We start from the raw sequence: 12158 nt of genomic DNA on the forward strand, positions 1-12158 counted from the left end.
TGGAATATTATTGGCATCTGGACTTCTCAACTATAGGTTTATTCTACAATGGTACATGTTCTAAAGACATAATTGCTATTACCACGTCCTTCTGTTCCTGTATAGTGTAAATAAGGGCAAATACATCACACTGACCTGCTTGTGTAGGCCCAAGTTCTGAAATGAAGGTGACCTTGTAAGAGTTTCAGTGGACCCCTTTTACCAGTTCACTTTAATACTCAAGGATTCTGCTATATAAGTTGCTGGGTTAAATATAGCAAAAATTAGTTTAGAGGTTGGTTGGAGCAACTTTAAAAATAGGCATTATGAAAAGAAAACCATCAGACAGCAATTTTGACTTGTATAAATAGAGCTCCCCATTCTTCTGTTTGTTTTAGTCCCTTTATTAAAATCTTTGTGCATTTTCCACCTCTCCTTTCTTTATCCAGCATTGGTGAAAAGTAGCTGAAGCCATTTTTTTTTCAGAAGCAAGCAATAATCAAACCCATACTGTGAAGCATTAATAGAGTCACTTATACCAAGCCCCTAAGGAGGGGGTAGTAGAGAGAAGTGAAGAAACTAGAGGTTAAATTAAAATGGGAACGTGGGAGTTGGGTAAAATAGGGAATGCCAGAGCACTAGCCATGCGTGCAGGTTAACGTTTATACATAACATTCAATGTGTGGCTTGCTGGTATTTTTGGACTTGTATTGTACAGCGACGAAATGATATGGGCATGTTGAATTGCCAGTGCTGACTATCACCTCATGGGGGCATCTTTGTATTTTATTTATGTACATTGAAAAATAGTTTTTCTTATTCTTGTAATAAATATCCGTGCACAAAACAACTCCACATGAAAATTAGTCGCTTAAGGAATTCTAAAACTCTGTCTGTGCAAACTTCTATCCAATCTGAGGCTGATCTGCCTATTTATCATTTTTTAAATAAAGAAAATATAAAATGCCAAGAAAAAAAAAACGGACAAAGCAGGGCTATTGCAGGAAAGCGTTGGCATACTTTTCACTGATAACCTGGCATGTAGATTTCTTTTTTCTTTCTATGACTAGGCTGAATTACAGATTTGTCCCAATGTGTGGTGTCAGTGGGAGGAAATAGTCTGGTGTTGGTGGATAGGGAAAAAAGTGCCCAGCATCAGGGGTCAGTGGGAGAAAAAAAATGTACAGTATGGGTGGGAGGAAACAATTTCTGATGTCAGTGGGAGGAAAAATTGCCTAGCGTCAGTTTTCAGTAGGAAGAAAAATGCATTGTTGTGGTCAATGCAACTTGTTGGTCAGTGGGACAAAAAAAAGATTGCTATCAGTGTCTGTGGGAGGAATACCTTGACATCAGTATTCAGTAGGTGGACAATGCATTGGTGTAAGTGGGGTGGCAAAAAATGCATTAGGATTTGTTCAAAACATCACGTGTGTTATAGCAGTGCATGGCAATGCAAGTTATGCATGTTAATTGAATGAGGTGCCATTAATAGCACCCCAATGCACCTTGTGGACGGACGCATGCTGCAGTGCACCACAAGGCACTATGACTTGTGTGTTGTAGTGCACTGCGTTATAAAATATAGTGCTCACACCCAGGGGCGTAACTAGAAATCACAGGGCCACATAGCAAAATTTTGTACGGGGCCCTGGGAGCCTCCTCCTCCACCGCCGCTGCTGGCTCTAATTGACTCAGCAGCAGCTGTGGAGACGAACGCAGCACTGCACAGATCACCAACAGTGATCTGAACAGCAGCGCGTTCGGAGCCATAGCGACCCAGGCGGCCCGTACGGCATCAGGGGGGTGTCCTGGCCGGGCCCCATAGCGGCCGCCTGGGTCGCTATGGCGATTGTTACTCCACTGCTCACACGTTTACTGGTGCATTGGGCAGCCGATTCAAATTTTGGGCTGCCTTAATGCAAAGCACAATAACACGTGTGCCCAACAGAGTGAACCCTGCCTTAGTGTCAGTGGGGTGAAAAAATGAATTGGTGTTAGTGAAGAAAAAAAAAAACATTGCAGTCAGTGGGGGGTGGCCAGGGAGCATTGCTGGTCAGTGTGGGTGGGGAGACATTGATGGTCAGTGAGGGTAGCTCCTTATTACTGCATTTATTTTTTATTACTATTAATGCACTGATACCATTTTTCCAGATCAAGTATGAGTACCGATACTTTTCCTAAAGTACTCACCAATACCAATTACAGATGTCTTTTTTTTTTAGTGTCATGTGACAGTTTTCCTAAAGCAATACAGACTGATGATTTTAGGACAGTGGTGAAGTGCCAGGGCTGAGTGACAGCTGCGACCACTGGACCCCTTGTAGTTTTGCCACTGATTCCAAGCCGTAGAGGGACTGCAAATCTCAGCAATACATTATATAGCAATGCAGAATGGCACTGGCTATAGAGGACTACAAATCCCAGCAATACATTATACAACAATGCAGACTACCACCAGCTATAGAGGACTACAAATCCCAGCAATGCATTATACAGCAATGCAGAATAATATGAAGCTACATCGCCAGGTCTGTGTGTGTGGCGTGTCACCAGGGCTGTGTGTGTGGCGTGTCGCCAGGGCTGTGTGTGTGGCGTGTCGCCAGGGCTGTGTGTGTGCCGTGTCGCCAGGGCTGTGTGAGGCATGACTGTGTGTGGTCTCACATGTGGTAGGAAGAGGAAGAGGTGCCGTGCGGCCTGACCGGTGCTGTAAGCAGCACCGTGAAAGTCCTCACAAGGCTGTAGTACTGAGTACTCATGAAAATGCCCAGTATCAGCACCAATACCTATACTGGTATGGGTATCAGTGCATCCCTAATTATTATATTATCATACAGGATTTATATTGTGCCAACAGTTTTCCTTCTGTACTCAGACTTTACAGTAGCAGATTCGCAGCTCAACATATATGCAGATTAGATTTCAGTTTTCTGTTTTAAGGTGCCCATACACTGCTCGATTCTCGTACGAGAATCGGGCGAAATCCGGCGATCGTACGAGAATCGAGCAGTGTGAACGAAGACGTGCGACCGTTTCTACTGTACGGTCGCACGTCTTTTGTCGAACCAACATGCTTGAAAACCCGCCGAGAATCGTACGATTGTCGGCGGGTTTCTAGCCTGCTCGTCCGATAGCTGCGGAACGGGCCGGTGTGCGCACACGCACACTGCCCGTTCTGCATTGCGGTCATCGGAAGCCCGCCCCTCAGCGGGGCGGGCTTTCGATGATCGCAAGTACGATCTGCCCGTCCAAGGTGGGCAGATCGTACAAGCTTTCAATAAGCATACGACCATCGCAAGACAAAAGTCTTGCGATGGTCGTAAGGTGTATGGGCACCTTTAGGCTAGAAAAACATTGTCTGGGTCCAATTCAGGCATCTCTTTTCTCTGACCTGCAATTTACACCTTACCTGCTGATTGTGGGAAGCATTACACAGTGACAGGTACTCACTGTATCAGATAAATCAAGGAATAAAGCATTGTTAAGAACTTCTTTTCCACTGTATTGAGTATCTGTCATGGATACCGTGCGCAGGTGTCCTCACACCGAATGCAGGTACCCCCTTGGGAGGACCAAATGCGTGACCACAACAGACCAGGCTAATTGAGCTTATATACAGTTTATTTATGCAGAGCGAAACATAACACAACCCACAAATAAGTAATAGTAACCAACTAAATACACACCCAAGCACATACAAAAAGATAACGTAAAGTAACCATAACTAGGAGCAAACCGCAGAATACCCACACAGGGTATAACAGGGCAGGAAAACCTGGGGAGCAGGGCAACAGGAACATAAGCAAGTAACAGGACGCAGGATTCGCAGGAAATGGCAACAGGATACTGAAGCAAAATCCAGAGTGCATGGAGGGATTAAATACCCTCCCAGGTAGTGATTAACCACTGACCGCTGGGAGAGAGCCACAGGTGAGGAATGGACAAGCGGGTTCCAGCACCACTCAGTGGTGGTCTGGTATCTAACATCTCCTGGCTGCCTGAAAACACCTGCAGGTGAGCACAGGAACTGCAGGACCTGGTTCCTGCGCCCCCTGGAGGTGCTATGGTCCCTAACAGTATCGATGCTGCTGCCCTTGCTCTGCTTCCTCCTGATGCAGTGACTATGCACCTACTGTGGGGCAGGAGATCCCCCTGCTGGACAGTTTGTGTCCTTGGGGCAGTTCTGAAGAATCCCGGACAGTTGAGGAGTATGGGTTAGGCAAAACTGCATGTTTACATGGTGGAATCAGTGCAGCTCCCGATGTACTTCCAGGTCACTTGGATGTAAGAGATACAGGTCTCATAGACCCCAGCACTGCAGTTGAGTCTCCACCTCCCTTTTCTCCTGGACATTCACATAGGAAGCCTAGAGCTCTGTGTTTTGTGAATGGCCTGGAGAAGATGGAAGTGTAGACGCTACTTTTGGGTCTATAAGTTTCTAGACTGTACATAGAATTCAGCTTTCGTCTAAAGTGAACCTGTGTGTTGCCCATGCAACTGGTTGCATAAATACCTCTCCTCCAACTGCTTATGTATACTCTTCTTCTCTTTGCTCCTTTGCCACTTTGTTCAGTCATGGAAGTAAAGAGCATAAGCCCTGTGTAAGCTCCAAGTTGGTTAACTCAGAGCTTCTATAGGGCTAAGGACTTTATTCCAACTTCACCATGAGCGTTCTGGAGCCTGGTAATTGGTCACATCCAGTGGATTCATATGTTCCCCCATACTTGGAAGTAGCTGGTATTTCCTTATGGGACAAGCATCTGAATGAAGCAGTTGGGGAGCAAATATATGCAGGGGGTGGGTGGAGGGTGGTAATTTAAGTTTGTCTTGTAAAGATAAAGCTCAGGTTCACTTTAAGGCTAAAAAAAAACAAACCCTTATATGACTTATATGCTTCTAATCATAAAAACACTGAAACATTTAATTTAAATTTAGGTCATTCTTTTGCTTGAATTATAACCAACCTACAAAGCTGGATCCAGGAAGAGAATGTTTAAATTCTCAGCATTATCCTCTGCACAAAAAAAAAGAAGAGAATTAAACTGAGGTTATGACCTAATTAGACAGGAGCAAGTTGAACGAGACTGCAGACAGCTTTACAAATATCCAAGCCTGTTTATCCTGGCATTTTAATCTATTAGTGCGTTACGACCTACATTCAATTTTTTTTTGCGAGAGCACCTGAATATTCGATCAACTTTCCATCACAAAAAAAAACCTCATGCAGACACTCACACAGACTATAGGCTTTGGCATTCTAAGTAATAAAAAGAAGAACATCGCTCTGACTAAGAGCAGGTCATTTATGTAAAAATTATGTAAAAAAAAAAGGGCAATCTTTTCGGAAGCCTAAGCTGAAATATTTAATTGTAACTTTTTTTGTATGTGGCGGTGACGAGGGGGCTAGAGTTTGCTGTAAGCCTTTGCACCCTGCATCTTTTGTGGGGGCTGAGCCATTGTACACTTAGCTCTTTTTCTTTTTTTACACTCCTGTGCAGTTACTTGCATGCTGACAGAACGCTTTATATAGTAAATACATCATGGAATCATCCAACGTTACTTTATTTTCGAATGCACAGAACAGAAAATGTCTTTGGTATTAGTTAGAGAAGGAGATCTAATACGTTCATGGCTGAACTTACAGAAGAATTGAATACTAATTTATTTGTGAAATATTTATACTTCTAACCTATTTAGATGTACCTCCTTTGGCTGAGGACAACTCTGGAGCTCAGAGTCAACACTGAGAGGCCCCTTGAGGTCTGATAGTTGCTTCTCTGTCAAGAGCCTGATCTTACACTATTGGAAGTCTCCTATCTTCTAAGTATGCATACCAGTACCAAATAACAGTGTGTCATTATAAAGAGAAAAAATTATTAACTTTGGCACTTTAACAGCATCAAAAAAACTACTCAAAGGTATAAAGTGCAGGCACCAAGAAGTGCTTATGGTGAGACAGAAAAACGTGAGCTCTTATTTTATCATGCCCATTATAAGGAGCTAGTAATGACTGCCCAATTGTCACATTAGGCTGTTAAAGAGACACGGTCACCTTGCCCATTCTGGGCAAAGTGACAGTGTCTTTGCAAAAGGCCCACCCCAACTCACTGATACTAACCTTGCCAGTGCTATCCTGCAGTTCTTCCTCCATGGAAGCCGGCATTAAAATTGTTAGTTTCAGCTTGTATTTGGTGCTAAGAGGAGAGGTGATGTCACTTTCACACAACAGTGCTCAGGTCTAGCGATTGGATATTAGACCCTAGCATTGTCACATAGGAGGAGGTCACATGTTCTACCATACCCATAATCAGCGGGTGGTGTTGTTGGCTGCAATGGAGATGAGAGCAGTGGGGAAGTGCTGGCAAGGGAGTATAAAGTGGTTAGAAGGGCTTCTTTGCAAAGATTCTGTCCTCTTGATCTGCATGGGCAAATCTCTTTAAGTGACTGATTGCAAGTTACATCACTGATATATTGTAAAAGACTGTTAATGACTGTCTTGGTAACCAGAGTCTGTTAAATACTTCTGACATATTCCAAGAATCCTGTTATAAACTGCCGCTAATTCTAGTTTGCAACTGTTAGTACTATTGCTTGAAATTTCTGGAGACCGCCAACATGTAGTTAAAGACTGTTAGGGATTGGTGACAAGTAGCAAGAGGCTTTAGACTTTTTTTGTGCGGTGTTATAAAGTGGTGTGCAAGAATGTGGGTGTAATTAACTAGGACTGCTTAAAAAGGCTTTTAGTAAATATGAATAAGAGTAAATTGCACAGCTTTCAATTTACTGAGAAAATGCCATGTTCAAGATATAGTAAAATGTTATAACATTTTACTGGTGTTGTCAGGCTTTGATAGGCAAGTGAAGCATGCTATAGGGTAGGACTGTGCAGAAATAAACCAGCGGGCCTCTGTAGCATGAAAGACAGTGATTGACTTTTAGGTGTACCCATATACCATAGATATCAGATTAGATTAGGGTCAGACAGGTAGACAATCTAATGTCTTTGGGGTACCAATAGAAACCAGTGACTGGGAGGATAAGTGACTCCATAGGTTGACCTGGTCCAGTCACTATTATTGTCCTCCCGATAAGTTGTGATCAGATGTGTCTAAAGATCGCTTCTTTCCATAGGTCTTAACCTGAATATTTGGGGAATGCAGCCTTTCCTCTTTTAGGGACGCACTAAAATTCTCAGATTCCAAAGTGTTGTTGGGTCATGCCGGCATGTCTGACTGCATCTAACTAGGGTTATTCAATCTGGAAAAATTATTTTACAGCAAACATTTGAAAAAAATGTTGTGTTTTTAATTTTTTTTTGTCAATTTATTCTTAGTAGAATATTAAATAATAAAGTAGTCTAAGGGTTTATCAATAAATGGAGAGACAAAGCACGATCAGTCCAAATAAACTCGCTCCCTTACAAGAGCGAGTCCAGCAAAAAACTTAAAAATAATGGCCATCTGGCCAACCCTGTAAAAATGTCTGTTTGACCTTGTAGACAATCCCTGAGCAGCACATACATAAAACAGGCACTTCCTGTTTTTTTTTAAAATTAAATCTTTATTCAAGTTTTTGACATAAAATTTTTACAACAATTTCATACAAAGTTAACATTCTCCATTCTTCCCATACAACCCCAGCCCTTCCCACACCCCCTCCATCCCTCCCCTTTCCCCAATATAGACCTCTCCGGCCACTCTAAGGACAAGGCACACTGGGGAACCTGGTACCACCGTGCTAACAGTTTATAGTTTACTTCCATTGTTCTAGTGTCTACAGTTGTACTAGTAACTAGTGTTAGTATTTTCTTCGCCTCTTCCTGTGAGAGTGTATAGTTGAATTCCCGTTCCCATTTCCTTAAATATTTTGGGATACTATCATTTTATTTTTTAATAATTGCTTTATATATTTTTGAAAGGCAGTGTTGAGGTGATTGTTTAGCTCCCATAATCGACTCAAATACGGTCAAGTCCCCCCCTGTTCTCAAGGGCTTGGGTAAGGTTTGGAAAAAAAGTTTTAATTGTTGATGTCTCCACCAATCCAGGGGGTAGCATCCCCAATCCTCTCTTAACTCCTGTAAGGAGCTAATCCTTGCCCCCGACATGATGTCAACCACTTTTAGTTGAGGACGCTTGCTCCAGTTTAGAAAAGCCTTGTCGGCTTTCCCCGGCGGGAAGTAATCATTCCCCAATAATGGGATGAGAATTATCTCAGCTACTCACTGCTCAGCGCCATCTTGAGCAGGCTCCACCCCCCTCCACCTCTTAATCCGCAGGCACTTCCTGTTTTATAAAAACCACCAAGATCTCCAGCCAAGTTAAATCCATGCTTGGGATGGTGGCCAGAGGGTCTGCCCTCAGCCTCCCTGATCAGACTTTAGAGCCTAAAATAAAACAGGAGCCTTAAATATGTCTACACTAGATACAACCAATGGAGCACCTTGATTAACAAAATGCAGCAAGGTTTGTGGCTGATATCTCCTGCCCCAGATCAACCCTTGAGCATCTAGAGCTCTTCACATTATGATACTGTTGACAGGGTGCACAGATCATGCAACCAGCATAAGCTGGTCCTCAAGCAAATATCAAAACTCAACTTTTAGTCCACATACTGTATGTGTTTATTTAAATGAATGTTATACAAGAATGAAGATAGAATAATAAGCTAACATGTATCTAACACAATTCCCATGATGCTCTGCGCACCAGAAAACAGGCTGGGAGGGGGGGCATTAATCGGGCAGTATTGTATTTCACATTGTTGTCATCCTGTTGTCATGTTTTAGGCATTAGAAGATGGAGGGGAGGTAATTAGGCACTTATACAGGGGTAGAGAACAGTCGTAACACTAGAAGTGTATGGATGTTCACCCTTAGGACAGTCAGCAATCTGCAGGCAGGAAGGTGACATAGAAAATTGCAAAGCTGAACACTCTGAATAGTGTTGTCTCCCTTCTGAGATACAGTGTGATAGGGATATGCACAATGAAGGCTAGTTGAACAGAATTACACATATTTTGGCTGGAGTTTCATTTTGAGCCACAACACATCTTTGGTGCTTGAAGTGAAGCTCTAGAGTCTAGACAAACACATTTTAATACACGCGTATTTACTCTTTAAAGCCACCCTTTCGCTAAGGAAATCAAACGCAGACAAAAGTAGCCTGCTGAAGACTTTACCATACTTGCCAATCTAGCAGGCAGTAACTACGATCTTTGGCTAATACCCCCAGTGGAATGTGACTCCTTCAGGTGCCAATGTCTCTGCAGATGAGTTATGTGCAGCAAGTTATGGCCAGTAGATAGAGCCAAAGAGCACCCTATGCTCCTTAGCTCCAAATCATTGGATTCAGGTGTTTCAATCACCTCCAAGGCCAAGCACCTAGGCATGCAGACTGAACCTAGGCATGCAGACTGGTGAAAGAATTTGTGAAAGAATGGGTCACTCTCTGGAGCTCAGTGAATTCAAGCACGGTACCGTGATAGGTTGCCACCTGTCAATAAGTCCATCCGTGAAATCTCCTTGCTACTAAATATTCCATGGTCAACTGTTAGTGGTATTATAACAAAGTGGAAGCGACTGGGAACAATAGCAAACCGCCAACAGTTACCAACTGTCTGCAGAGTCAATAGCTACAGACCTCAAAACTTCATGTGGCCTTCAGATTGGCACAACAACAGTGCGTAGAGAGCTTCATGGAATGGGTTTCCATAGCCGAGCAGCTGAGTCCAAGCCTCACATCACCAAGTGCAATGCAAAGTGTCGGATGCAGTGGTGTAAAGCATGCCAAAAACTGGACTCTAGAGCAGTGGAGACGTGTTCTCTGGAATGACGAATCACGCTTCCCTGTCTGGCAATCCGATGGACGTGTCTGGGTTTGGCGGTTGCCAGCAGAACGGTACTTGCCTGACTGCATTGTGCCAAGTGTAAAGTTTGGAGGGGGGGTTATGGTGTGGGGTTGTTTTTCAGGGGTTGGGCTTGGCCCCTTGGTTCCAGTGAAGGGAACTCTTAAGGCATCAGCATACCAAGACATTTTGAACAATTTCATGCTCTCAACTTTGTGGGAACAGTTTGGGGATGGCCCCTTCCTGTTCCAACATGACTGCGCACCAGTGCACAAAGCAAGGTCCATAAAGACATGGATGAGCGAGTTTGGGGTGGAGGAACTTGACTGGCCTGCACAGAATCCTGACCTCAACTCGATAGAACACCTTTAGGATGAATTAGAGCGGAGACTGCGAGCCCGGCCTTCTCATCCAACATCAGTACCTGACCTCACAAATGTGCTTCTGAAAGAATGGTGAAACATTCCCATAGACACACTCCTAAACCTTGTGGATGCCTTCCCAGAAGAGTTGAAGCTGTTATAGCTGCAAAGGGTGGGCCAACTTGATATTGAACTCTAGGAACTAAGACTGGGATGCCATTAAAGTTCATGTGCGTGTATTTTGCAGGTCTGTCTATGTTACACTATATTTTTTTACACTGCAGTGTTCCATGTTTTTTTTTTTTATTAAGTGCTCTAAAAGTAAATACAATTTTGCAGCATAATTGAGCCAAGTGTGGCGATATGAAAAGCAATTATTTTGCTGGCCATTAGAAGTTGACCTCATACTGCATTCATTCATAATGGGCAGAAGACATATAAATATGTGCGCAGGTTTAAAGCACAGCAGACAAGCGACAGGTACTGTGGCTCTTCCTAAAAGACTGCATGTGCCAGTAATGGGCTGAGAAAGGGAGCAGCTTTTAATTACACTCTCCATTGCTCTTGCATGAAATCTATTGATGGCAGCAAACCACGGGCCTTTTCAGCTTTACACTCTAGAAGTAAAGCCTATTGTTAACTGTCTCTGTTCCAAAAAACCCACAGCTCTTTGAAGGGCGGTGCATTGTGTCCCTCTGTGTTACCCTCTGAGCATAAAGAGCTGGAAACATGCATGCTGACAGACCTGGTTAACAGGGTGGCTGGTTTAGCCAATCAGATGAGTTCTTGAGCCAATCAAACTACTTTAATGCCAGAAGCCACCTTCTTAAAGAAATGGAAACCTATATATAGAAATGAATGTGGACATGTCAAATAAGAACACATGACCAACCAATACTATTCTTTGAAGCCCAAGTCAATGCTAACCAAAAAAAAAATATTTCTGTCATGTATTGCTTGTTTTGTCTAGGAGGATCTAATGGAGCGAAATTATTACCCTAATTCATGGTCCTGCAGACTTCCTCCTAACCATGGAGGTAATTATAACTCTCTATTTGATACCCCAAGATAAAATAAGCATATGCATGTGAAGGGAGGGGGCAGATTTTTTAGGGGGGCCAACCCGGAGATTGTTTGTTGAGCCCACCAGCTACATATACCTCCCCAACTGCTATTTGGAGAATTTCTCCTGGTTTTCCTTCATCATTTATAAGACATGGTTTGAAGCTCATTGACATGGGCGTGCACATTCGTATGGAATGCACGCCTGTGCAGAGACCTGCTCCTGGGAGGGACAGATGCTGTGTGTAATTGTCTGCAGCAGCCTGTACCTCCCTATGAGAAGACGTGGCTACAAGCCGACCTAAACCTGCACATCCATGCAGGTCCGGGTGCCCCCACCTGGACACAGACAGTGTGTGTCCATGTACCGGCAACCGGACCTTCATAAATATGGTATAATGGTGTGTGTGTGTGTATATGTGTGTATGTGTGTATAAGTATGTATATATATATATATAAAAAAAAATTTACAGACATATTTGTTGCAGGTTTTCTTTTTTGATATTTATAAACAGTATGGCATATGTTTTTCCACAGTAAGGGTATTGTTTATCTAAAGTCACATTTTTTCCTTATTGGATAAAATAGGAAAGAATTAGAACTCCAGTCAGGTTTTTATTAGTATGTCCCCCCCTAAGGAAATTGACATTCTGTTTGTCCTGGTGACCACTGTCCCAAGGACTGAAAGTGATGGAAAAATCGAAAGTTTTGGGTCATCACTGGAACAGGAACAGAAGGGAAATCCTCTAATGGGGGCACTTCAGTGGCGGAACTACCGCCGGTGCGGGCGCCCGGGGCCTCAGGCTCTGGAGGGGCCCAGCAAGTTGCCGGCCGCCGGATCGTTATCCAGCGCGCGGCGGGCCCCTGGTCTCTCCGCCGGGAGTGTCGGATCATCCGTTCATCCGACACTCCTGG

General features: G+C 43.5%; 1 protein-coding gene across 1 annotated transcript in view; it reads left to right on the top strand.

Moving 5' to 3' along the window:
* SHANK1 (SH3 and multiple ankyrin repeat domains 1) overlaps positions 1-12158 on the top strand; it is a gene marked incomplete at its 5' end in the record, with an annotated part of 207810 nt that overhangs the window by 77573 nt on the left and 118079 nt on the right. The window contains one exon of the mRNA XM_018571098.1: positions 4771-4787. Within this exon, the coding sequence (XP_018426600.1) occupies positions 4771-4787 (17 nt within the window). The remainder of the gene's footprint in view (positions 1-4770; positions 4788-12158) is intronic.

Source organism: Nanorana parkeri, unplaced genomic scaffold, assembly GCF_000935625.1.
Source record: "Nanorana parkeri isolate BGI_ZX_2015 unplaced genomic scaffold, ASM93562v1 scaffold1675, whole genome shotgun sequence".
Lineage (NCBI taxonomy): Eukaryota > Metazoa > Chordata > Amphibia > Anura > Dicroglossidae > Nanorana > Nanorana parkeri.